Here is a 27937-nt window from a genome sequence, read left to right as displayed (position 1 = left end):
TCTGCTTCCAATTTTAGCTTCATTCAGACACAGACAGCGTTTCCTTCCTCTGTCTTCAACCCCAGGAAGAGACGGGGAGGGGGGGGGGGCACAGAGGGAGGACACAGAGGAGATTTGAGCTTCATAATCTGAGTAAATCCACCACATTGTTAAACAAACTTAGAAACTGACGTCTGTCTTTCTGTATTTAAAAAAAAGTAGTACAGAAATACAGATAGAAAGAGTGTAAAGGAGGAGACAGTGACAGAGAGAGAAAGTCGTGTAAAACCTGCTGATAAACACACTTATAGACAGATTTATTAATCGCACATATATTGCTGACTTTCATTGTTCAGGATTTGTCAGAGTTTGTTTGAGTTTATTATTCAGGATACATGCTATTAGTTAAAAACAAAGCTTATAAAATATAATTAACATAATAAAGGATTTTACACATCACTTATCATATTACACTCACTTTAAATTTTACCTTGTGGACAGAAAAAAGAAAAGATCAATGAGAAATCAATCAGTTAAATACATTTTGGAGATGGGAAACATAAACAGATAATATTTCTTATTACGTCCGAGGATAAAAAAAAAAAAAAACGAGAAGAGAAGGTTCATATGAGGCGTTTAACAAAATCCAGCCAGTGAATAACATTAAGAGTTATGTTTTGGCAAATAACATCTGCATTATAATATTGTCATTATCACATTAAAGTGAGTTGACTATTATTGGTCAGGAATGAAAGCAGCTTTATTCCCTAATTGTTTCCCAAATTAGTTAATGTTTTCTGTAAATAGTTGACAAGACAAACTGTTTCCCGTCTGTTTCTAAGTGTGTGTGTGTGTGTGTGTGTGTGACGGCAGAGTTAGTCAGACCCCCCCCCCTCACTGAGTCACCCCCACATAATAATCACAGCTCTTCCTCTCTTCTTTCTCTCCCTCTGCATCCCTTCATGTCTCTCTATCCAATTCTTTCTGTCCTCTTTTTTATCTTTTATCTTTTTCCTCCCACATCTCCTTTTATTTTCTTACTTCAGTTATCATTTTTCCACTTCGTCCACCGCGTCTGTCTGCGCTTTCATCTTTTTCTTTCTGTCTTTCTGTCCATTAAGTCTTTCTTTCTAAAGTTCCACAGTCTTGTTGCACATTTCTTGAGTGATTTCTGAGAATTTCATCAGTGGAAATGCTTAAATAAAAGAGATTAAAATAAAAAAATCTCTCTTTTTCTCTCTCTCTCTCTCTCTATGCCAACCAGGCGACCTCTCATAGCTCGGCCATGTTGACCAGTGAGGGGGCGCACACCATGGAGCAGGACGACACGCACCACGAAGCCAAGATGGCCTCCACCGCCACCAGCGCCGGCTCGGACGGAGCCGAGGCGATGGCAGACACAGATGTGGAGATGGAGGAGGCGGACATGACCCGATGGACGGAGGCAGAGTTCGAGGAGAAGTGCACGTACATCGTCAAGGACACGGCGTGGGAGGCGGGGCCAGACAGTGACGCCATGATGACATCAACAACCAGAGCTGAGGCGTCGCTGCCCAGAAACCTGGCATTCAAACACCCGGCTGACGGCAAGGAGGTCAGACTCAAACACACACACACACACACACACACACACACACACACATTGGCAGACATGCTAACTTTCTCTCCAGTCTCAATTTTTCACACACACTCGGGCAGAGAAAGCCATCTGCACACACACGTGAGTCAGATGCGGGTCATGTAATGAAGAGGGGGTCGTGTCTCGTCGTAAAACTTCACACACACTTTACAGAGAGGAATCTGTGTGTGTGAGTGGGTGTGTGAAACGCCTGAAGCAGAATTAACGCACACACAAACACACACACACACACTGTAACTGTAGTTGTGTGCGACATCATCAGCTCTTATCCACCCATGAAAACTCATCCATCATCTGAGAAAATGGTCGTGGCCTTGTCCCAATTGTGTGCGTGAGTGTGTTTCAAATCTTAATGTCCTTCCTGTCATGAGACGAGCTGCAGTACCTGATCCTGCTGACAGGGGGCACAGTTAAGCATCTGAACAAACACAACACATCAAACGACTTCTGTCTGCTGATTTTGAAGCTGCTTAGCGACACTTGATGAGGTTAAAATGTGAACTTTGACCCCCTCGGATGCTTCATATGTCAAATCCGCGGTGGCCTATAAAGTTTTTGAAGCTTTATTTGAATCAGGGTGTCTTGAAACTCCAGAAAGATTCTGTTTCTCAACAGAGTTTTGGGGCAAAATAGACAACTCTCGGAAGCCAGAAACATCAGCTCTGTAAATCTTTCTAACAAAATCAAAAGCAATCTTGTGACTTTTTGACAAACCTGAACGGATAAAAATTAGTCATTGATCGAACTGGACTTGAAAAAGTCAAAATGTCAAAGCATCAAAGGTTGAAACAGATAACTGTGGGAACCAAAATGACTCTCAAATAATTTGGCTTCTGAAAGTTGAAGTGTTAGATGTGAATTTGCATTTGCAGATAAGCTTGCGTTTTCCCACAGCTTTAATGTGAAATTCTTATGAAATAAGAGCCTCACAAGACTGGTCAGTTCTTAATAAACCAAACAAAAAGATCAAGAGCACAAAAGAACTTTAAAATGATCGTGTGTCACACAGTTCAGTAAACCTCCTGCTTCAGTTGTGGATCTATGATGAAAGAACTGCATGACTGCAGGTCAATAGGTCGTGACTTTGGCAATTTTGACAGTTTGTCTGTAAACCTGAAGTGGCGTGATCACATAGATTTTCTCATCATCTTATCAGCGGGAAACTGAGGAAAGAACCAGAGAGAGAAGCGTGTTGTGTTTACGAGCTGATTGGCTATCAGCTAACATTTATCTGGCCAGAGAGAGGAAGAAGGGAAAGGCTGAGGATGGGAGTTTGTCCCTCTGATCAAAGCAGGTTTGGGTGAAAGAAAGAGAGAGAGAGCATTGTAAAAGTCTGTTAATAAGTCAAAAATACTCATGTGCACACACACACTGACACACACTCATGTCTGGTCCTAAAGAGGGAAAAGAGGAAAGGGGGATTTCCCACGTCACCAGGGGTTTGGGAAAGACGTCTGTTTGTGTGGGTTATGCATGAAGGAAATGTGTGTGTGTGTGTGTGTGTGTGTAGCTGGAGCCTGACATCTAGTCGCCACATAATCCCTCTCCCTCTTCTTACTCTTCTTCTTCATCCTCCTCCTCCTCCTCCCATGTTTTGTTCTTTGATTGAATCAGACAAAAGAAGAAAAAAAAAAAGGAGAAACAAAAGATTTTTTTTTCCCTCTTGAGTATCTGGATGTCCCCCCCCCCCCCCCACCCCCCCCCCACCCAAAACGTCTGAAGTGGCAGCAGTCGTGGTTTGATGTGGCGAAGAGTGGAGGTGTGACGAGAGAAACAGAGAGAGACACAGATGAAAGAAGAGATTTGAGTTTTTTTCTGCACTGAAGCATAAAGTCGGTTCATTAATCATCGTCTGTGCTGACAGCCGGTTGATAGTGTGTGTCTGTGTTCGAACATACAGTAAGACTTCATTACACTTAATGACACATATCCCCGATGGATCGACGCTAAAACCACGTGGTCAAAAACGACTTGTTTCTCTCGTACGTCAGCACAAAAGATTACTTGCATCTTAACAAGTTAAAATCTGGCGTTTTAAAGTATTAAAAGTGAGTTAATATGCTGGTTTTTAGCTGCGTGCATGATAATCCTGCCCAACAAGGACGTGAACCACCGCCAGAACACATCCAAAGGTTTTAGTTTTAAACCGCGTAAACACGATTTTATATGTTTAAGACTGGCTCTGATTATTTCCTGTTAAGGTTTTGAGTGTAAAGATCTTCAGACTTCATACACAACATCACACACAATCCACTTCAAAGACCTCTTCGATCTGTGGGCTAACCTGTGTGTGTGTGTGTGTGTGTGTGTGTGTGCAGGTGGTCGGCGTGTGCAGCAGGGAGTACATCCCCAAAGGAACTCGCTTCGGTCCCCTGGTGGGCGAGATCTACACGGCCGACAGCGTCCCCAAAGACGCCAACCGCAAGTACTTCTGGAGGGTGAGTGCACACACACACACACACACACACACACACACGCACACACACACTTCCTCAGAAGCCGGAGGGACCCCTTCCTGTGACGCCACTCACGTCTTAAGTCAGTGGAACAGGAAACTGGGCTGTTTTTCTGTGTGTGTGTGTGTGTGTGTGTGTGTGTGTGTGTGTGAGAGAGAGAGAGCGAGATGGGGATGTGATGTCACCTTCACACAAATAACATGTCACACTGCGGTTCCTGTAAGCACACACACACACACACACACACACACACACACACACACCGTTCAACAGAACACACACCATCACTACCAGTAACTGACACATATGCAGCACACACGCTCACAAACCACCTACCTGACCAACGCCTACGCGACGTGTGTGTGTGTGTGTGTGTGTGGTGTGTGTGTGTGTGTGTGTGTGGTGTGTGTTTGATTTGCATGACAAGAAAGACTCACTATGCTCCAAACCACAAGCAGAGACTAAATCTGAAGGGTGTTCCATTCATGCTCATATCTCACTTTCTCATGCACACACACACACACACACACACACACTGAAACGAGAGAAACGAGAGATCGAGATAGAGAGAGAGTGAAAGAGAGAGACAGGGAGAGAGGGGGAGGAGAGATAGAGAATGAGTTGGCCTTTCCTTTCTCTTTTCAATATAAAAGAGGACGTCCTCCTCCTCCTCCTCGGCAGTCTGTCTGTCTCTGTCTGTTGGTCCGTCTGAAGGAGACGACGGTGAGGAGGGGGACATGGTGAGGAATGAAAGGATGGAGGGACGGAGGGAGGGATAAGAGAAGAGAAGTAAGATGGTCGGATGTAGAGTCATTTACATTAAAACTTTTTTATTACTTTTTATTTAGTTACTTACGGACTTTTTTGTTTTTTTACTGCAGTTATTTAGTCGGTAAAAAACGCCAATTTTTTTTACTTTTTATTTAATTTGTAACTCATTTTCTCGCATTTTTAATTGCTTGCTTACTTACTTAGTGATGGTTGAAGATTACTGATGTGTTTATTTGGTTGCTTTCTCCATTCTTTTATTATTTATTCCGTTGTAGCTGCTAATTCACTTAGACTGTAAGTCAGTTTGCCAGCAAGGTTATTAAAAGGTAGAGGATTTTACATATTACTGATAAAAAAAAACTAACTCATTAAGCTCATTAAGCTTTGTTAAAACTTCTATCATTCGTTCTGATCACAAACAAGAGAAAAAGGGGAAAAAAAGAAAAATCAACAGAATTGAGAGTACAAATAAAAACAAAATAAATAATTATTTTACTAAAACATTTCTGTCTTTCTCGCTCCAGATCTACGAGGACGGGGACTTCCATCACTTCGTGGACGGCCTGGACGAGACCCGCTCTAACTGGATGCGGTACGTGAACCCGGCCCACTCGGCGGCAGAGCAGAACCTGGCGGCGTGTCAGAATGGCATGGAGATTTACTTCTACACGGTGAAGCCCGTTCCGGCCGGCGCCGAGCTCCTCGTCTGGTACTGCCACGACTTTGCCCGACGCCTCCACTACCCGCCATCCGGAGAGCTGATGATGCAGAAACTCAGTAAGTTCTCTTTTAACGAGCAACAAGCAGATTCACTGGAGGAAACATGAATCTTTTAAAGAAAATATAAATGATAAATAAATGAGTTATTCGGCATCAGAGGTCAATATTTGACATGTTGAGCAGCAACCAGCAGACTGTTCTTGTGAAACATCAAATCAATAGGCAACGTAGGTGTGTGTGTGTGTGTGTGTGTGAGTGTATCTTGAGTGTGTCCTGTCGCCACTCTTAAAGCCTAACAGTGAAGCCGTGTCTCCTTCCTCTCTGAACGTTAGCCTGTCATTATCTCACACACACACACACACACACACACACACACACACGAGAGTACAAGACCGACAACCTTTCATCTCTGTCAGTGTCTATATCGCTGTATTTTTGTGTGTGTGTTTGTGCCAGTGTCAGTGTAATTACACAGACGGCGTGGGGGGTGGGGGTGGGGAGGGGGTATGGCCCCTAATGCCACAGTCTTACACACTTAAAGACCCGCTTTTAACATGAAAGCTCACACTCACAGCCTTGCTCAACCTCAATAAAAGGAGACAGTGTGTGTTTGCATAACTGTGAGTGTCTTCAGTGACCTTTTTATGAGAGAAAAAACTCACAGAGAAACACATATCCACAGTGACAAGTACTGATGTCTATAAAGCATTAAACATGTTTGTTTTACTGTTCTCTTGTTAACCTTTTAATAACTATCTTAATCCTTAAAGTCTAAACCTTTAAACTAACATGGCAAGTAGTGTTTTTTTTAATGACAACTGGCACCACAGTTCACCCTTCATACACATTCATGACACAGCACACTAACTGCACTTATCCACTGTAGCTGAGCGGATCAAAGAGAGAGCGAGCTAAGAGGAAAACAAAGAGAGAGAGAGAGAGAGAGTGGGAGCTCAGGGGTTTCCAGGTGTGACTGCAGGCTAATAGCAGCGTTAAGGTGGGAGAGGAACCAGCAGACCCAGCCTGGGCGACTCCACTGCCCAGGGAAAAATGCGCATGACCTGGGGGAGAGAGGCAGGAGGCACCCTCGACCCCCCCTGCCTACCATCCTCCCCTCCCCAGAGCCTGAGTGTGTGTGTGTGTGTGTGTGTACAGTACATGTGTTGTCTTTAATTAGCTTCCTCTGTCATTTAGCCCCACAGGCTCCTGTTGACCTGCCGGTGACATGAATACTGAAGTTTACCTGCAGTAGAAACGCTTACCTGTACATAGCTGCAGTTCTGTCTTTGGGCTACAGAGAGCTTTGAACTTTCCTAAAATGAGTACAACTTTTGACTGTTCTGGGTAAAACCAAGAAAACCACAATCTATCTGACTAAGTAACGTTAAACTGAAACCCACTTACGAGGGCAAAAGGTAAAAGAAGAGCAAGCGACCGACTGAAATGATGCAATCCAGTTATATTTAAAGTTCAAACTCCGATTCTCATTAGACTCGGATCCAACTTTTTAAAATTGCACCCTGTGTCCCAGGGGGGGGGGGGGGGGGGGGGGCACCAGAGTTACTGGTCCAAACCCAGCGACATCCAGACTCTTTTTTCCTGAGGAGTGCGACAACATGTCGTATCGTGTTTTTCTCACCGTTTTTTGGCTCTTTCCAGTGCAGTCATAGCAAAACCAGACGTGTGTGTGTGTTGACATCTGTGTGTGTGTGTGTGTGTGTGTGTGTGTGTGTGTGGGTGTGTGTGTGTGCAAAATGACTGAGCATGCACCGCGGTCTCCCTCCCTCACTTTCTCCTCTCTCTTCTTCTCTCACTCTTTTTTTTGTCGCCGCCGTTTAGCATTCTTTTAAGTGTTAGCACTTGAAAGCACCTGCCAACCATGTGTGTGTGTGTGTGTGTGTGTGTGTGTTGTGTTCAAAGACGCTCTGCTCTGCCGACAAAACCACTCTCTCTTCACACACACACACACACACACACACACAGTCACAAGCGTGACATGCCAACACATTCACGCCCACTCTTTTCATCTCAAACACATGCTAGCTTCACACAAACTGTGCATGTGTGTGTGTGTGTGTGTGTCGGCCATTTGCCCTGATATATTTGCCACTTGAAAAGACCAGAAAGAAGGTGGAGGAGGGAGTGCTGGACGTAGAGTCGCACCTCCCACCCCCTCTGTTGACTACTTGAACTTCCTGGCAGAAGGGCCGTGTTGACAGATTGATATCTCCAAGATGGCGGCCCTGTTTGTTTTCTGGAAAAAGGGAAGGAGGGAGGAGGAGGAAGGCTAACTGATAACCTCAGTGTTTACACACGGCCGCTATACTACTGATTCAAGGGTCACCGACTGTGTGTGTGTGAGTGAGTGAGGGGGTGGATCAGGGGGAGTCAAACAAATTTCATCAGTGCTGGCACTCCGGATTAACTTTGACAACCTCCATCTCTCTCTCTCACACACACACACACACACACACACACACACACACACACACACACTCCCCTCTGGGTGACCTCGTGGTAAAAAGTTGACTGGGCAGTAAATGAGCTTATAGATAATAGATGGCAGCGCTTTAAGGGCCCGTCTGCAGCCATTTAACAGCCGAGATGTGCTGCTAGCTGACTACCCAGGGCTTTTAGAGCGTGTGTGTGCGAGCTCTCCTCCTAATCCACTCTTTCATCATGCAGAGGAGACAGTAGGTGTGAGTGACTGAGGAGGAAGCTCTCTAATCTAACCTTTGACCCGGAAACAATAGCGAATTGCCAAGAAAGTCAGGAGAGTAGGAGCTTGATCAGAAGTGTGTGTTCTCCAAAAGTGGGAGAGTCAACAAATCAGACAGAGGCCTTTGTCTGCAGGCGCCTCTGTGTGTGTACCTTGTCACACGGTGTGTGTGTGTGTGTGTGTGTGTGTGTGTGGAGGGCAGGTGGAGGCCAAGCTTTTTCTGAGGGTATCTTTAGCAGGAAACCTTCCATCAGCTCTGTCTGTCTGCCACCATTTTGATTTTATCTTGATTTTATAGGCACACACACACACACACACTCACACAATGCCCAAAGGCAGCTGTCATGCCTCACTTCCTGTCTTTTGCCCCCGCCCTCGCCCCCCCCCCCATGCTCGTTCATCAGATCTGTCACCTTAATTGGCCCACAGAGTTACTTATGGTATTCCTTAACCCTGTGACACTCACACACACACACACACACACACACACACACACACACACACACACTGTGTGACCTGCAGAGGGTTATATCTGCAGAGAGGCTCAGTTTTAAAGGAATTTGAGTATTTATGTTGTTCAATAGAAGTCATGATTACTATTTTAAATGGCAAATATTGGAATAATTTATTAATGGGCCCCTGGGGGAACCAAGAGGACCCTATCTTGATGTGGTGAACTCCCACTGACCTCTTCTCTCTCTCTCTCTGTCTCTTCAGAGCAGTCTCTCTTGGAGGTCAAGCAGCAGCAGGTGAGCAGTGAGGAGCGTTTGGTCGAAGCCTTCAGCCCCTCCCCAATCGCAGTGACCCCCACCCCACCCAAGAGGGAACACAGCGTCCTCTCCATTCTGCGTGGCACCAACAGCACCTCCTCCACGTCCATGAAGAGGGAGCCCAGCCGGCCGCTTCCCACTCGCCCCCGCTGTGCCGACAGCCCTGAGCGCCCCCTCTACCCTCGTGCCCTCTACCCGGCTCTCAGGTCCCACCCGCACATCCCTGAAGACTTCCTTAGCCACAAACCTGGCCACCTTGGTTACCCCGCAACTCGCTCCCCTGGTAACCAGTCTTCAGCCACACCCAGCCCATCGGCAAGGAGCAGCCCAGACAGCAGCCCTCAGGGAAGCCCCTCGGGTCCGGCGCCATCCCCAGCTTCTTTCTACCCCACCGGACTGGGTTCCTACCCCGCTTACTCTCCACCATCTGCCCCCCTCTCCTCATCCTTCTACCCTCCAGGAGCCCCCTACTCGCGCTACCTCCTGCCCCATCACTACCCCCTGCCTGGTGGTGGTGTCCCCACAGTAGGAGGAATCTTTCCCAGGATGTACCCCCTCTACAGCAGCCTCCTACCCCCTCACGTCCCCCTCCTGCCCTCTGACACAGCAGGGAGGCGCTTCCTGATGCCTGACCCCATCCACCCCTCCTCCATCTCTGCCCACAGAGACTTCCTCCTTCCTGGGCCCACTAGTGCCTTCTCAGCTGCCACCTCCCCAAAGGACAAAGCAGGACCTCACCACCCTTACTCTGGGCACTCTCACCCACACAGACCCGCCCACACCCCCTCCAGAGGCTCCCCAACAGCAGGCACAGCACCTCCCAACGAGCGGGTGCCCACCAAGCCTACCTCAGCCCTCTTGGGCAATGCCAGCGAGCATGACGATGAGGAGGCCATCAACCTGACCAAGGTGAAGCGTGGCGTGGGCTCAGCGGGCTACAAGGCGCTGCCGTACCCGCTGAAGAAGCAGAATGGCAAAATCAAGTACGAGTGCAACGTGTGCAGCAAGACCTTCGGACAGCTGTCGAACTTGAAGGTGAGGCTCAGGATGCCGCCAACTTGTTCTGTTTATGTTTCCATTATTATTGTCATTCCATTCCTTTTTACTGCGACACTATAAAATAGCAAGGAGTGCCACAAAATCACACAGACAAAACCAACTGACAAACTCTCTTTATGTTCTCCAATCAAGATAATCAAGTTAATGCTCCTTTTACCACTTAGAAATCTTCTAGTTTGATTTGGTTTCTCTGATAATTACAATATCTGAAAGTTGTCTAAGCAGACTTTTTTTCTTTCCTCTTCTCCGTCATGCAGGTTCATCTTCGTGTCCACAGTGGAGAGAGACCTTTCAAATGTCAGACCTGTAACAAAGGCTTCACCCAGCTGGCTCACCTGCAGAAGCACTTCCTGGTCCACACTGGGGAGAAGCCACATGAATGCCAGGTGAGAATCATGCTGAAGATGATGCACTTCCATTGAGCTAACTAGATGTGACGGTTAGTTGGTGGGTTGCTACTATCTGCTTACATAATTTCCTCTCCTCTTCCAGGTTTGTCACAAGCGCTTCAGTAGCACCAGCAACCTGAAAACTCACCTGCGCCTCCACTCAGGGGAGAAGCCCTACCACTGCAAACTCTGCCCAGCCAAGTTCACCCAGTTTGTCCACCTCAAACTGCACAAGCGGCTGCACTCCCGCGAGCGTCCACACAAATGCCCCCACTGCCACCGCCATTACATCCACCTGTGCAGCCTGCGGCTTCACCTGAAGGGCTACTGCCTGGCCGCAAACTCTGGCACTGGCAGCCCTGCGGTCTCCAGTCAGGCTTCCATGGAGGAGGTGCAGCGCGCCAACGAGGAGATTGAGCGCTTTGACGTCAGTGAGCATGCCGAGCGGCTGGAGCAGCTGCAGGGAGGGGTGGAAGTGGAGGCCATGTTGGAGAAGCAGGTCTTGGGGATGCTGTGGGGGGAGCCAGACATCAAGTCCTCACACTTCCATCCCCACCACAAGGGCGGCACCACCGAGCTTCTGTCTGCGGGTTATGGTGCATACGAGTCCCTGAATGAGACGTCAGTCATCAAGATGCGGCGCAGCAGCCCCATCCTACCGCTTCCTGCCAACGTCACCATCAAGCAGGAGTCAGAGGATCACGCTTAAGAGACCTTTAAACCAAAGGGACATAGAGTCAAGACTGCACGACTCAAGGCGGACTGGGTTGCCAGGAGCAACAGCTGTAAATAAATAATGCTCTACCTGGTTGTCATCAGGAGTGACATCATGATTACACCAGGTTTTCAACCTATCAGGGACTCACGTACTCAGGGCTCAAGAGACACTGTCCCATGACTACTTAGCAGTTTTCAGTTTATTATACTTAGAGACAATCATCCTTTTACCTTTAATGTAATTAATATAATCGTTATTGTTGTTGTATTATTTGGTCTCCATTTTCAGATGTTGTTTTTTTTTTGATCAATTAGTTGTTATATAACCTCCTTAATTTATTATACTTTTTATTTGTTGTCTTCAAAAGCAATAAGTGAAAGGGATGGTTACACTGACGGGGTGAAATCAATGTAAAGGAATATTTTTCTGTTGATGTTTTCTTTCCTTCTCTCTGTGGCCATTTCTCTGTAGATAGTCACTCCCTCTATGCCTATATCCGTCCCAGACCTCTGACCTATAGAATCAGCGGTGTCCACTCTTCAGGGTTTTATCTATTTAAATTTAGAAACCAATATAGCAGGTTAAAAAAAGGGTTGAAGAACTTGCCAAAGTATGGCACATAAATTTGTTAATTTAGCAAGAAGAGCTTTATTTCAGCCCAGCTTGATAGCTTCCCTAAAGTACGTCTGTGTCCTTTTCTGATGCCTACTTAATTTAAATGAAACAAAAAAGGGCATTTTTTGTATATTTTTCACAACGGTTACCTCAGTGTGCATGAGACTATATGAGTGCGTTTGTTTGTGTGTGTGTGTGTGTGTGTTTAAAGCGACAGCTAGAGGTGGGAGCTTTCTATTTATTTGCGTTCTGCTACTTGAAGAAGAAGAAGAAGAAGAAGAAGAAGAAACCAAACTGAACTGGAGTGCAGCTCTTCATGTGGTCCAAAGGAGCGGCACAGCCCGCTCAACATGTAGCACATAATGGACTTGGGAGGCTGGCGAGCCACCCCCCTCGTCCCTCCTTTTGTTTTATTTTTCTACAACACTGTCAACACCCAACAGGGACGTGAACATCCTCTGATTTAGGGATTCACACTTGACGCTAGAAACCAAAGTTCACTTGGCTTTAATTTCAAACGCACACCTAAAAAAGGGGAAAGGAAAATCAAAACAAGGGAAGAAGGACTTGAGGAATCAAAATGCTGAAGAAGGGAAGATGAACTGTGTGTATACGATGAAGTGTTCGCTCTTTAGCTGTGGTCTCTCATTTTTTGATGTTTTGTTGTTGTTTTTGTTGTCTGTTAATATTTCGGTTGAGAAGCAATGGCCCCTTCTTCAACCCCACCCGTCCGCCATCTTGTTAATGAACTGGCATACACCAAAGCACCTCGGCCTTCTTTTATGCACTGGCCCCCTCCTCCTACTTTATAACTTCAGTGCCGATGCTTGCACCATTTACCCTGTGTACAATATCACTGAAACTGGTCACAATGGCATTAAGAATCAACTTAATGTTACTAAAGCAACTGTGATTTTCTGCAGCAGTTGCACATCAGCATCCTGAACTCTATACAGTCCCTCTCTCTCTCTTCCTCCTCTGTTTCATCATCTTTCCCTCTAACTAATGTTCGACCAAAGCGTCTCTTTCTCTGATCAGAGCTTTAACTCCAGAGGAAAATCCCCGAAAGGACTGTCTCTGTTTACATTCTGGTTTACATAGTTATTTATGTGCAAAAATGTCAAAAAGTGTAAATTATGATATAAATGTTCACTGATCTAATCTAAACCCTGAGGCTCTGTGTGGTCTATGTTTTTTTTTCTTTTGTGTGTGTGTTTTGGTTTAATAATCATCATAGATAATGAGAATGGAAGTGCAACGACATTCTGGCAAAACTTGAAAAATAATGCTCATCTTTATATATCTATTTATGTAGTTGTAGAGCTAATATACATTTATATGCAGAGCAATATCGAGTCTGGTCTACCGTCCATCTTAAATGTTTACTGAGCAGACCACTTGATTACAGATAACGCTTTATCCCCTTTTTACTCGCCTTTTCTTCAGCAGCCATTTTGAACCAAGAGTGTAGCCTGGAAACTTCCAACACGTATTTTACTGCAACTCATCACAAAATGGCTACAAATCCAGGGAACAACTACATTTGAGTTTTCTGTGAAGGCAGCTAACAGCTAGCTAACAATCCTGTTGCTACATCTATCACTACCAAAATATATTCTAGCTATTTAGCTAAGGCTAAACAGTATTTTAGCTATAACCCAGGAATACTTAGGAACTTAGGGAGCCTAAATTAGTTAAATAGCTAACTACTGCGGACATACTTCTGAAACTCCAAGTCCTCCTTAGACATAAATAAGTGAGGTTTATATTTATGGCACCTCTCCAGAGCAGACGTCACGTAACACTTTGTCTTAAACAACAAAATAAACAGACATAAAATACAGAATAATACATAAAATAATGAATAGCGTTAGCGTTACATGATACCATTATGGGCCACTCCAATCCAAAATCCAGACCACCAGGGATGTCTTGCTAGGGAAGGTGAAATAAGACAAGATTGGAAATTGAAATGAAAGCTTGAAAAACTCTCTCTGGAAAAAAGAGGGACATATATGTAAGCTACCACGACCACACCCGTACAGGTGTTTATACTTAATTTGTCTGATTAGACCTCGTCTCAACACTCTGGGTGTACAGACTGTGATTGATGGACATTTCTCACACTTAAAAACCACTGAGGCTGGAGTTTTACTTTCATCCCAGGCATAATTTGGTCAGAGATGAAACGCATCACGTAAGAGTAGTAAATGACCATATATAAGAATAGAGCTTCAGAAGAAAAGACAGTAAACTAAAAGAAAGAAACAGATGCGGACAAACAGCAGAGATTCAGAGTCATGCTTTTAGCTTCCAACACATCCTTTCACATATTCCAGCTTCTACCTCTGAGCCTGCAGTAAACCAGACTCTGGTGGAAAGTCGTGAATCTTTATGTCCATTTCCGTGCAATGCCAAGCTTTAAGACTGGAGCAGGAAATGGGAACCCAGCTCTCCGTGCCCTTTGGGCTGCTGTAACTGTGGTCTGTCTTTTATCCCGCATGCAGGAGACATACAGACAACATGACTCATTTAAGAGCCTACAGTCTCCAGACCTAAACTGTACGATCTCAGCAGAATGTGGATTTTAGCTTCCTATCAGGACTGACACCCAAACAGTAAGTCTGAACTCTTAAATCGTAAACATCACGTGGCCGACAGTCAAAGACGAAATGATGAAGGGTTAAAATAAAACATAATATGGTCAGCTATGCCAGAGCAAAGGAGAAAATAAACACCGAGAAAGATGATGAAAGTCTGATATTCTAAAATAAGAGCTCATAAAGACTTAAGTCAAACTGAAACAGGCACTAACTAGTTTGTCATATTACTTCACTTCCAACTACCTAACAGGCCGTTACCCACCCACGCCTCGTCCGTGACCTCAGCACTCAACGTTACTCAGTGATTCGAATCACAACACAGAGCGCCGAGGACACAGAACTACCCTTTGCGGTGACATTTGACAGTTATTTGCCATCACCACATCTGGATCAAATCTACTCATCAGAGAGAGAGAGAGACAGTTAACGCTACCTGGAACATTTCTTTGCTGTGATGCAGAAGGAACACAACACTGACTTTGCAGGAGTGGCCACTGACTCCAGGTGTTAATAATAAACAATACGCATGAGAAGCAGCATGTAGTGGGAATCAGTGGTAACGTTAGCAAGCTAAGCTAACAAGGCACCTGGGATGAACTTTTGTTGGCTGTACAATATAAGTAGTCGGTTGTCCAGTGTGAAGTCCAAGCTGAAGCTGACCATGGGGAAGGCCCACTCAGAGGCTCTGACAACAAATATGTCCAAAAACAGGTTTATCTTGTTTGGATCAATTGAAAACTAAGCACGATAGATGTAGCATCATCATAGTTCCCTTACACACAAACTGAGGAGAATTCAAATGTCAGTCCTTTATATATCTATCCAGGTTGGAAATCAGTGAACACAGCAGCAACAGATAATAAATAAACATGCCAGCAAAGGGCAACATATGCAGATGTGTGACTTGTTTTGGGAAGTTAAAACTGTAAGATATACTTCTGAATTCACGGCTGTAAGATCACTGCAGCTCGAAAGCGATTTCTTCTAACGCTGTCTGTACAGCAGCCAGCTGTGCAAATTGACATTTGGCAGAACGGAAGTGATAAAACACATTCCACCGCTGTGTTATTAAGGATCCCACATAGATTAAAAGTCACGGTATGAGAAAGCAGTATCGATCCGTTACCTCATCACCCAACTAAAAACACTCGGTGCGCCCCCACCCTTTGACTCAGCATCTTTCACTTTTGCACACTGCGTCTCTCTTTCCTGTTTGTTCGATCTTATTATTACTATCAGGGAAACTTATCAAGTCACCCGTTCACACAGCGAGTTCCACTACCTCAGCATCATGACGGCGGGGTTTCACAGCACTTTTCTGACCGGGGGAGGACGACACTTACCACCACCAGAGGAGGGGGGATATCCCACGGGCCCAGACGCATGTACCGAAACGTCAGGCCTGCCTTCCACTTGCCTGAGCTGAGTTTATCTGCTATCCGATTTCCCCAGAGGCTTTGATAAAGTTTCAAACTTTATCTCATCTTACACAGTCCTCCCTTTCACACGAACAGCTCAAGTGACATACCCACAGTTTTGAAGAAAAGGGACGCCTACGTTCACCACTAAGTTAGAAGAAACTGGAGTCCATTTGAGGGCTGGTTGTAATATTGGTGTCGTTTAGAGCTAATATCCCTTCTACATGTGTCTATATCTAGTCACCCAATCATTTCTATGAACTCTCTTATTCCACTAATGATCTTGTTCCATTAACAATCATAATAAGACGTATGTTTGCATAAGGATGACTCATTTAAATACGTTGATATGGTATTTCAGTCCATTACTTAATAACTTGCCGATGACGTCTTTCTCTTCCTTCTCCTCTCAGAGATGTTGACCTGGGAAGACTTACCCCTCTCTCTCTCTCTCTTCTCCCACTTTTCCCAGTGATGCATCTGTCTCAGACAAACATCTGGAAGGATTCAATCCAGTTCTAACATTCATGTAGTGCAGTCGGAGGTTATGGTAGGAAGGTCAGGGTAGTGGATGGATGTAGTGCTTTATTTATCATATGTGGACTAGAGGCTGACATATTTTTTTCAGGAATCCTGTGGGTCACGGGATTAAAAAAGCAGACGGAGGTGGGGGGGACGGGATAAAATGCTAGTCGTTCTGCTGTCTTTTTTTATTCTTTTTTATTCTCTCCTGTCTGCTCTGGTGGCCGGTTGCTGGTTGGTTGCAGGGATGGGATGCGAGCCATTCTTCAGGACAGGAATTTATTTTTTACTCCGTCATGGGAGTGAGACGGGACAGGAGTGAAAATCCACTCCCATGTCAGTGTCTGTCCTCTAATGTGGACATTACACGACTAATACACCTTTTTCAATGCTTTGCCTGCTTGCGTGGTCTGTGTGGTCTTCAGGGGCGCACGGTGCACAGGTGGGAGGCGAGGCGCAAACAAGAGGGAGCTTCTTTGAAATCAGGTGGCACAAACCAAGGTGTCGGGTTTTTTTGTGGAAAGTGGGTTGCACTGAGAATACACGCCCACACCCTCGGTGCGCAGAAACCTACTATTATGTCATAGGGTCCCTTATGTGTTCATTTTATTTACCTCGTGTTGTAGTAGTGTTGTCTTTTTAGTTTTATTTGGAAGGAAGGACAATGGTTCAGTATCTAAGTTTAAGCTGCTGCCCCTTAAGTTTTGTTTTGATATAATTTCTTTAGGGTTTTGAATGCAGCACTGATAGGAAGTCATGTTGTCACTCCATTTTGCTCTTTTTGGAAGCATCACAGTTTTTTTGCACTCTGCAGGAGAACATTTCCTTTTAGAAGATGAGGTCTATCTTTTCTATTTTTGTTTCTGTGGCGATGTTTTCGCTCTCGAGCAGAGCTGGCGGTCCAACACTTTGGTCCAAAGTAAGATCTCTCAACAACTGGCAGATTGCCATGAAATTCGTTGCGTATATTCCTGGTCTCATGAGGATGATTCCTAAATATATTGGTGACTCCTGACCTTTCATCTGGTGCCACCATCAGACTGAAATCTCCCCCTCCGCAAAGAACTTCTCTGATCAGGATGCAGCTTCAGACTGTGAGGCAGCAGCGGGGACTCGACAGTAAACAGCTACAGCGCTGCTGGCGTCGTTTCAGAGAAGATACTGGTGATGATTTATGAGCATGCACACACAAACACACACACACAAACACACACACACACACAACTCACTCACATTCTTACTCACACGAACAAACACACACACGTATTAGGAAATGTATAAACATGCAGACACCAGGAAACGCACTTACTGTACAATTACAAAGTAAAACATGTGTACAGGCACATGTACAAACACACATATTCATACACACACCAACATTAATATATGTACAATACAGACACACATTAAACAGTCGTCTTGTTTCATGTCTCCATTTACTGATTCGTCATTTGTCTCTCGGGAGATCTTGTGTCAGTTTCCCCTGAAATGTTGTGATTAGTTTCTGTCATAACGAAACCACAAACCAAACAAACCCTTCAACACACACACAAACACACAAACACACTCTCCATCTCCTCCAAGCTGCGTTCCAGAGTGACGCCACCGAAGACGTTTGCGGAAACCGAGCGACGTCCCCCGCGGCCGTTTTACCGTAAACATGTGGCAGTGCATCGTCACGTCGCTCAGACGCAGCTCAGGAGGGTCACTGGTCAGGACGGGTGACTCAGACTCTTCACCCCCCTCTGCCTTCATCCGACTTCCCCGAAATTCACTTTTCCTTCCCAAAATCTTTGTGACATGAAGTCACAGCCTTTTTCGGTGTTGGAAAGAGTTGCTGAAGATCCTGATTGGCTGCGAGTGGACACAGGCTGTTAAAGTTTAAAGATGCGGAAGTTGCAATATATCGTCATTAAGCTGACTGCAGTACCTCATCAGAAATATTCTCGACAAATGAGAGCATGATGGAGACGATTGTGAGCCAAATGTTTCTCCAAATTAAGACCACATTTCCCATAAATCATGTTGCTGTCTGTCACCAATGAGAGTTTTGCCTCTTTGTCTTTACTGAAGAGGATAAAGATGCAGGAAATGATTCTTCTTCTTTGGTCGTTGTCTCCTTCCACAATCTACTGTCACAAGAAACCATTTCACATTCGCCACCGATGCCATATATTGTATTTTTAGCCACGCTAGTGACGTGGCTCTATGAATGGCAACGTCAGTCAGTCCTTCCACAGACAGAGATGTCTCAACAACTATTGCATGGATTAGCATGTTTTGTTCATGGTCCCCAGAGGCTGAATCCAACTGACTTTGGTGATTTCCTCACTTTTCAACAAAAAACAAAATATTATAATATTCCGATCAGCCTCAGCTGTACTTTGTGTGTAGTGCTAATGAGAAAATATAACATTAGCATTTAACGCTACTGTGTGTATATATATATATATTTATATATATATATTTACATATATTTATATGTTTTTGTTTTTTTTCAATATATTTATTAAACTTTTATTAAACCATATACATATGTGCTTCATGTATATATATATATATATATATATATATATACAGCCTCACAAATCCTCTAGCGAGGCTGTAGATTCTCTGACTTGTTTCTTGATGTAAATGATGACAAAGTTAGTTGGATGGCACTAAGAGCTGGTCAAATGCTGCCAACTGAACACCAGCGCCACCACATGAGCTAAAGCCAACAGCATTCATTGAACTTCACCCTGACATTGTCTCATTACATACATTTTTTTATGTCCAAATTTCATCAATGAGTCTCTATCTAACCTCAGATATTCCTCCTGTTCACGATTATGAGATGCTCATAACGGCGATGACATATTGTCATTAGATTTAAATGTATTTATGCACATGTATTTATTTTCAAGGTGGGGCCTGGAAGAACTAGTGCCTGGTGGGATCATTTTATCAATGAAGTTGTGGTTCTTGAGGAATGTGACGTTTGGTCTTTTTTTTTTACCACATCATACAACCATAACGTGTGTGTGTGTGTGTGTGTGTGGACATAGAAAGGGATATATCCTACAGTATAAGACAGGAAGTGAGTGTGTGTATAATATTTCATAAGCTGCTCTGTAACATGTGGCTCATAAAAACCGCAAGCTATTAACTCAACAACCCCCCCCCCCCTGGATCTGTCGACATACACACTGCATGGATATTATTTAAAAAACACATACACCAAAGCACACACCCACACACACACACACACACACACACACACACGAAAAATGAAACAATTCCATATACACACACTCCTGCGTTGGTGTCGTCTCGGTTCAACAGATGACGATGCAAACAAGAAAAAGGAAACTACCAGACAGACTTCTCCTCTCTGAAGAATCGGAGCTCTTTCCGTTTGATAATCATAAGGAGATAGTTAGAATAATAATAATAATTTCAATCCAAATTGCTTTCGTTGACGTTTTTATCACAAAATATCCAGCATGAGGGAATGAAACCATTAAGGACTGAAGCAGAAAGAATATCCCTCTGTGTGTATGAAGATTTGCATAGTTGTTTAGTATAAATCATTTTTGCCATCTCGTCAGTCAAGAACATCATTTTAATTAAAAGTATATTCCGTAAAGCCTTGAAATGCATTTTGGGATAAAACCTTAAGGCCTCTGAGGCCTATTGTTCCTATTGTGTCGAGTTCCACCACTTAAATTACAAAAACAATTAATTTTATATAATCATTATTATTTATTCATTTATTAAAACAGAAAACTAGACGGAGACTATTTTAAACTCTATTTCAGCGTGACGGCAAAACTAACAAATTATGGCTGAACTGCTTTCTACCTCAGCCAACATGAGATCAGATGAATCCACCAACAATCCAAAGATGCATTTCAGAGTTATGAAGTCTTTATTCTAGCTGTGAAAAGGATGAATGGATGCAAACCAGACACCAGTTTAAAACACTCCAGCTTGTCGTCATGCCTTCCTTGCAAACACATGCACATTTCCTTGTTAATCTGTTTCTGTCTCACACACACACACACACACACACACGGTCGCACATGTGTGGAGGATGACTGAGGTGACTCAGCAGAAAGCCTCCATCTTAGCGTCCCACGCTGACCCCTCCAGTGTCTTCACATATGTGGAGCGTCGCTCTTCTCTTCATCTTCAAACCGCAGCAGCCGGTATCTCAAACATCCTGTTTGGAAGGCCGTCCACATGCCGTCCACAGCAACACTCCTGCTGCTGCCCTCTGTTTCTGCGCCACATTGACCCGGTTAGTGTTTAATATTGTTACTGGCACACAGGGGGAGTGTGTGAGTGTGTGAGTGTGTCTTTGATGGGGTGAGGACGCTCTGCAGCCCTAAAATCATCATTTTGATGCTTATTGTTAACTTGTCGGTAGCTGCTAGTTACAGCTACTAAGAGTTAGCATCACCGTGGCCGTCTCTGCTGCATCATAAATCACTTTCAACTCAGTCACGTATCACTGACAACAGTGCAACAATACACGTTTTCACATTAGTTTGAAGCTCATTTAGTCTTTTATTTAGGTAAAAATAAACCTCTTAAGTTAAGTGCTGTGTTCTCTCCTCTTTGTTGTTTCTTGAGCGAGTTGTGGCGTTATTCCCCAAATCATCCCAGGAAACAATATTATCTCTTTAATGACATATTGTTTCCCGGGATTATTATTTCAATAATGAGTGAAATAAACTGTCTTCACGCAGCATTAAAATGTACTTTTAAATATTTGTGCTTCTGCACAACAAATTAAAGGTGGTTGAGTCACGGTGCTTGAGTGCAACCACCTGTTGGGGTCAAACAAAGTCAAAAACAAGCCCCTTTGTTATGTGAAGGGGAAAAAACACTGCTTGCTTGCCTGCTGCTGTGTCACAATGAACATGTGTGTGTGTGTGTGTGTGTGTGTGTGTGTGTGTGTAGAAGGAGCTCTTTCTTGTGTTATCAGTTTAAAAGACAAAATTAATAATAAAACAAACTGTAGCTGTTCATTTTTAAAAATATAAATAAATGTTCCTTTGTATCACCATCATGTGTATTTTGTACGCTAACATGCAAAGAAATAGATTACTGTAGATTTAATAAGTTGGATTCCACAGTTACATTTAATATGTGTCCAACTTTCTCTGAGCCTATAAAAGTTGTTTTTATGTGTGCGATATCATCTCAATGTAAAGCTGATGGGACGAAACACTAAACATGATAATGTTTCACTGTCGGCCGGTTTGTAGCAGCCAGTCAGGAGCCACACAGCAACACACACTGGATGTCCTGATCCGAAGGCTACAGGCAGAAAGGGACACACACAACACCACTGGGATGAACTGGAACTGCACTGTGAGCCGGACCTGATCACCCAACATCAGTGTTGGTGGACCTCACCGACGCTCTTGTGGCTGAATGAGAGCAAATCCCTGCAGCGGGGTTCAACGTCTGGAGGAAAGCCTGAAACCAGGAGAGCTGATATAGCAGCAGACTGAAGCCCACAATCACATGTGGGTGTAAAGTCCGGGAGTCCGCGTACTTTTTGTGTCTTTGTGCAGGATGCTTGTGTGTGTTTGTGAGGATGGAGGGGAAGTTGGGTGGTCTAGGGGTTTTATTGCAAAGGGGAAAGTTTTCTATAAGAGAGAGAAGAAGAGGAAAGTGAGGAGGAGAGAGGAAGAGGAAGGCAAGGAGAGAGTGAAAGAGAGAGAGAGGGAATGATTGCACTAGAAAAAGAAGAGAACAAGAGCATAAAATAAAGAAGGAGGAGATATAAAAGACAAGACATTTAATGTGTCATATGAGCGGGTTTGTGTGTGTGTGTGTGTGTGTGTGTGTGTGTGTGTGTGTGTGGTGAGAAAGAGAGAGGAAGAGGGAGAGAGAGAGAGGGAGAGGAGTAAACTGTCCTTTGAATCATTACAAACTTCAAATGCTGTCGCTCTCGTTAAAAATGGACGTCCGTCCCTCCAGAGAGAGAGAACCACAAAGAGGAGGGTGTGTGTGTGTGTGTGTGTGTGTGTGTGTGTGTGTGTGTGTCACACTGCCAGGAACAGAGAGACAAAGAAACACACACACACTCACTTCTGGTTTGCTAATTGTTTACTGGTTTTACTGGAGGAAAAGAAAAACTCCAGAAAAACTCTTCCACATTAGAATTTGTAAAATGTTCTTATATGAATGTTTGTAACGTGTAGATGTAAACTGAAGGTGTCTCTGACACGAGCGAGATGTCCATCAAAACAAACCAGCGGTGGTTGCGTTTAAAAGCACTTGTTTGTGTTCATGAAAAACCTCAAATCTTCACAAACCGAGAGCTGTGTTAGAGTTTAAAAGCTGCTGGAAGCTTAAAAATCTTCAAATTTGTCCATTAAACATTCCAGTTCATCTGTCCCATAATAATGTCAGACTGCAAAAGCTGTGAGACCATTGTAACCGACGTGAGGGATATATACATATATATATATATATATATATATATATCTGTGTTAAACACAAATATGATGTTGAGACAGAAGTGATAGTGATCATGTTTGAACTTCACTCGTATTCTGTTGTGTTCTAGTTCATTTCCCAGAAAGAACTGATCTGGTTATTTGAAGGACACACTACGTCCAGATATGCTGAAGTTAAAACCATTGTTTCAACAGTATTTCATGACTATATGTCAACGTGAAGCAGGTCCTCATCTATCTGAAATATAGTCGTCAGTCCAGTTTCATCCCAGACGTCAAGATGTTTGACTTTCAGATCACAAAATCAGTGCTCAGTGTTTTGCAGGTTCTCGTATTTTCCTCAAAATATGGTGAAATTCACAGATTCTGTTTGTAGCTTGTCTGGTTGGTTTTATATAACCAAACACAGCATTTACCATTCACTATTCTCAGACAGTTTAACCATCAAACTGAACCTGGCTCTCTGTTCTGGATGTTCCCTGAGAGACTTTTAAGATAATTGAACAAGTGGAAACACATGCAAACACGAACAGAAACAAACATTCGTCTTTAATATTAACCTTTACGGTGACACATTTATAAAGCGAGTGAAAGGCCGCAGCATGAAGCGTGCTTGTGTTAACTGCAGTGACAGGAAGAAAACAAGCTGGACTGCCGGTAAACTTTTGCACTGGCAAACAAGTAACCACTGTTACTTCTCGACACAACGTGAGGCGGGAGATTTTACAGCTGCAGAGGAAAGCACCATCAGCTGCAGAAGGTCAGTACAACTGCAGCAGCGGCGACTTAATGAAATAACTCAGCTCTGCACGGGGGGACAGTTTGACAGACACTCAAAATGTGTCAGCATTAAAATAAGATGGAAAATTACACAAATTAATAGTTTTATTCCAAGAGATTTTCAGACTGAAGTTGAAATATTTTGAGTAAAAGTTGTAATTTCAAGATTAAAGTTGAACATTTACAAGAAAAAACTTTTTTTTAAATAATATTTCAACTCAAAATCTTGGTTGCCAACACTCACTCATACAAACTAGACGTGGCTTCTTGAACGTGACACACCCTGACTATCTTGACATCCGATGTTAAACAAATGCCTCATTTGTTCTGAGTTTTCTGTGTTTTTGTTTGTATGTTACAGTCGGGACATGGTGCATGGGCACACATTTAAAACGAATATTTAATGCTTTCTGGAACTGAAATTAAAACACAGAAGGGAACTGAAAGATGTGTCAACACTGATAGAAAGGGTTTTGATTTCCACTTTTGAAGCTACTAACGAGAAAATGAAGGTACAAAATGTTAGATTTAACATTTAGACGCTTTAAAGAGGCCTGAAGACGGCCTGGATACATACTGTGTGTATATATATACATGTGTGTATGTATGTTTTGTCTGTTACACTACATGTAAACAAGCCTGTCTGGACGAAGACGCTGAGTTATGAGAGTGACCACACACACACACACACACACACACACACACACACGAACACTAATCTGTTAATCTGTCCATCCTGCAGTTTGTATCATCACACGCACATTTAAGGTGTTTCACTCAGCAGGAACACACGCTTACAGTATGTTGTCATTGTCACACATGTTCTCTGTGTCCCAGCCTGTGTGTGTGTGTGTGTGTGTGTGTGTGTGTGTGTGTGTGTGGCTTCAGAGGGCGAACACACTCATGACTTCCTCTTCATCACTAATCACTCTCATCTGTTGATCTTCTTGATCTCCGCTCGGCTGTCTGATACACAACAGAGTGCTGCGCCCCCCTGAGACCCTTGGGAAGTAGGACGTGTGTGTGTGTGTGTTTGTGTGTGTGTGTGTGTGTGTGTGTTTGTGTGTGTGTGTGTGTGTGTGTGTGTGTGTGTGTGTGTGTGTGTGAGAGAGAGAGCTGTGGTTTCACAGAATCAGGCAGGACAGTAGGGAACTGAGTGGAGTTGGGGGGCATAGTTTGTGGTCTGAGCTGATGGTAAAAGAGTGTGTGAGTGTGTGTGTGGGTGTGTGTGAGTGTGTGTGTGTGTGACAGGGAATGATTTCGCGGAATCTGTTGGAAATCAGTTGTCCGGTAAAGTTTCGTCTATTATTGGAACAGACGGAGGAGTGTTTGCAGTTGGTATGGAGACACAAACAAACTGTTGACGAAAACCTTCCTGATACTAAACACATTCTGACACACACACACACACACACACACACACACTAACGACTGACCCCTCTGTTGTTAAAGCCTCACCGGTTAATTATCAGAAAGGCCTTATTGTTTGATTGTCATATTCCTTTCTTCCTTCAGCCAGCGTCTTGTTCTGTCTCGGTTAATTACAGCTCACAATATGGATCTTTCTTTTAGTTTTACTTACATACATGTAATAAACTCTCGAATTAGAGAAAAGTAAACTGGGCAGTGGTGACGCCTGAAAAATATTCACGACTAAATAAGAAACAATCAAATCAAAGGTTTGGAGGAAACATTGATATTTATTGACACTTCAAAATGCTGATTGGTGGGCAGAAATACGTGACATCACCTTTTCCCATCTGAGCCCCGCCCACTTCAGACCAGCGAGTGGAGTTCATGTCATGATGCACTGGGCAGCTTCCAGATGTGAATGAGTGTAACTGTGATTGTGAGCAGGGTGTTAATGTAATGTGATGTAATGACGTGTGTTTTCACTGAAATGTCTGAGCTGGCAGGACGATGGATCTCTAAAACGCTCCAACGTGCAACGATCAAGCTGCGCGGGAATCCAGAAGAACTTAGTTTCAGATGACTTTTCCTCTCAGGTTCAGGTTGGAAATACAGCCCTGCAAACAATTTACCTTCGACTCGTTCAATCTGAACACCTCACTGAGCATCTCGCCCCCCCCTCTCTCATCCCCTATGTCTCTCCCCCTCCCCCTCCCTCTCCTCGGTGTGTTGTACAGTACAGGAGTCGGACGGCGGCTCGGGAAATCCCATAAAAGAGTGTGTGTCAGCGAGATGACAGAGTGAGACAGACTCTTCATCACTGCGTCTAGAGCTGCAGTGTGTATACAAACACACACACACACACACACACACACACACACACACACAAACAAACACATACTATGGACCCCACGTCGTGCCCCGGGTCTTGACTCAACACCATAAACCGGCCGTCCCATCATGCTTGGCGGCAGCATCAGCGATGAGGAAGGCTGAATGTGATGACATGATGTGTGACATCACTCACACAACACACACACTTTAAATTAGCGGACTGGCAGTGTGACAAGAGACGAGTGTGTGTGTGTGTGTGTGTGTGTGAGGAGACAGAATTCTATTGGATGTCATACACAAACACACACAAACACACACATACACAAACACACCTGCAGGGGGCTGTAAATGGTGTCTGTAATTATGTACACACACAAATCACACACTCACACTGTACAGTTTAATTCCGCGAAACCGAGCTTGCTCACATCGAGACAAACACACACACACACACACACACACACACACACACACACCCAGCCCAGGGCCTGTCTGACAGCACAGTTTAGTGGTCTCATTAGCAGCGGGTGGAATGCCAACAGATAATTAACCAGGAGAGATGAAGAGGGAGAGGGAGGGCGAGTGTCAGCAGTAAAAGGCCGAGATGTGCTTTATGAGATGGATAAAGTGAAAAGACGGTGAAACACCGGAGGGGAAGGAAGCTGACTTTGTCTTGTCTGCCGGTTCAAACCCAGAGACACTTTCACCAGCACCTGGAGGAACGCAGCAACGTAGAGAACGACAGGAAAACTGTTTAAGGATGATGTGTTCTTTAACAGGAAGAGGCTGGTGTCATTTAATAGTTTTTCATGTAGTCAACAAATCCCACGAAAAGACCCGAAACCAACAACGTGTCACTCCGCCTCTAAAGACTTTCTGACTTCCTGTCTGTGGCTCTCAGCCCCGAGCCCATCGCTTCCTGCGAAGAAATGTCTTAAACTGCTGGTCAATTTAGTTTTCAGCAAACGTAACTGAACCTGGAGTAAATAGTGCATTCTTTTGGGACTGTTTTCTGCGGTGGATTAATACACATCTGTTGCTCTTGTGAGTATTTCAGTGTGTGTGTGTTCATGGTAACGAAGGAACATGTCACCCAGTGCAACAGTTTGGCTCACTGATGTGTTTTTAATAGTTTTTGGACAACAATGGAGCTCTGTGGCACAGAGGAAGAAGCTATATCAGGGCTGTGATGCACACAATAACTGTTCAACAGCCTCGTCCCAACAGCTAAAGTAACTAAATGACTTTCAGTTAGTGGGAGTAACTTCAAACCTCAGTACTACTGTATGAATTGTGTCCGTGGCAGCAGGTACGTACCTGTCAAGTACACAAAGTTCAATTCACCCAAATTACAAATATATCTTATTTGTATTTCCTTGCATCAACAACGTCTCTTTCCAGAAACAGCGTCCCACTAGCTTCTTTGTTTGCTCATTTTATGTGATATTAGTTGTGTTTATGCAAAATTCTTCTGCAGCCGTTTGTGTTTAAATGCTTCTGAGGAACAAAAAGACATCAGTAACTATTGTTATGGTATTGGTACTGAAAGTCAGGTAACACATTGTTACCGGTACTGAAAAACTAACTAAGGTGACATTTTCAATTTCATTTTCATCTTCACCTTGCTGGAAAGTGACGGTAACTGAGGTTTAGCTGACGGCGTTATGGACACATAAACATTTCAAATGAGAAATCCGTTTACCTGGAATGTAAATAAAGTGTTGGTAAATCTTCGTCTGCGCAGAGTGATTTGGGACGACTCCGCCAACCGAACGCTGTCGTCAGCTGTGAGTGCATTTACTGTTTCGTTCTCACAATCAATAACTAGATGCTCTGACAATTAAATATTTGAATCAAGTCACTTTTATTTGAAGTAATTCCAGATAACAGTGCCAGCTGAACGCTTTAAGTATAATTTTATTTCAGTATGAACAAATGTAAAAACAGAAGACAAGATGATACACGACGCAAACTTTGCTTAAAAACAAACAAACTGTGATTAATTCATTTTTGTCTCAACATCCAGTAGTCATCCGATCAGCATCCAACTGAAGTTAGTGTTCTGTCAAAAGTCATA

General features: G+C 43.9%; 1 protein-coding gene across 1 annotated transcript in view; it reads left to right on the top strand.

Moving 5' to 3' along the window:
• The window catches only part of prdm1a (PR domain containing 1a, with ZNF domain), a 12919-nt gene extending 1708 nt beyond the window's left edge, over positions 1-11211 (top strand). The window contains exons 2-7 of the mRNA XM_070912137.1: positions 1244-1573; positions 3937-4056; positions 5370-5622; positions 9002-10089; positions 10371-10499; positions 10606-11211. Coding sequence (XP_070768238.1) covers positions 1244-1573; positions 3937-4056; positions 5370-5622; positions 9002-10089; positions 10371-10499; positions 10606-11211 — 2526 coding nt within the window. The remainder of the gene's footprint in view (positions 1-1243; positions 1574-3936; positions 4057-5369; positions 5623-9001; positions 10090-10370; positions 10500-10605) is intronic.
• Positions 11212-27937: the final 16726 nt, after the last annotated feature.

The sequence above is a fragment of the Enoplosus armatus genome, chromosome 9 (assembly GCF_043641665.1).
Source record: "Enoplosus armatus isolate fEnoArm2 chromosome 9, fEnoArm2.hap1, whole genome shotgun sequence".
In the NCBI taxonomy this organism is placed as follows: Eukaryota; Metazoa; Chordata; class Actinopteri; order Centrarchiformes; family Enoplosidae; genus Enoplosus; species Enoplosus armatus.
The sequence above is the reverse complement of the archived record's forward strand: the minus strand, read 5'-3'. Positions and strand labels throughout refer to the sequence as shown.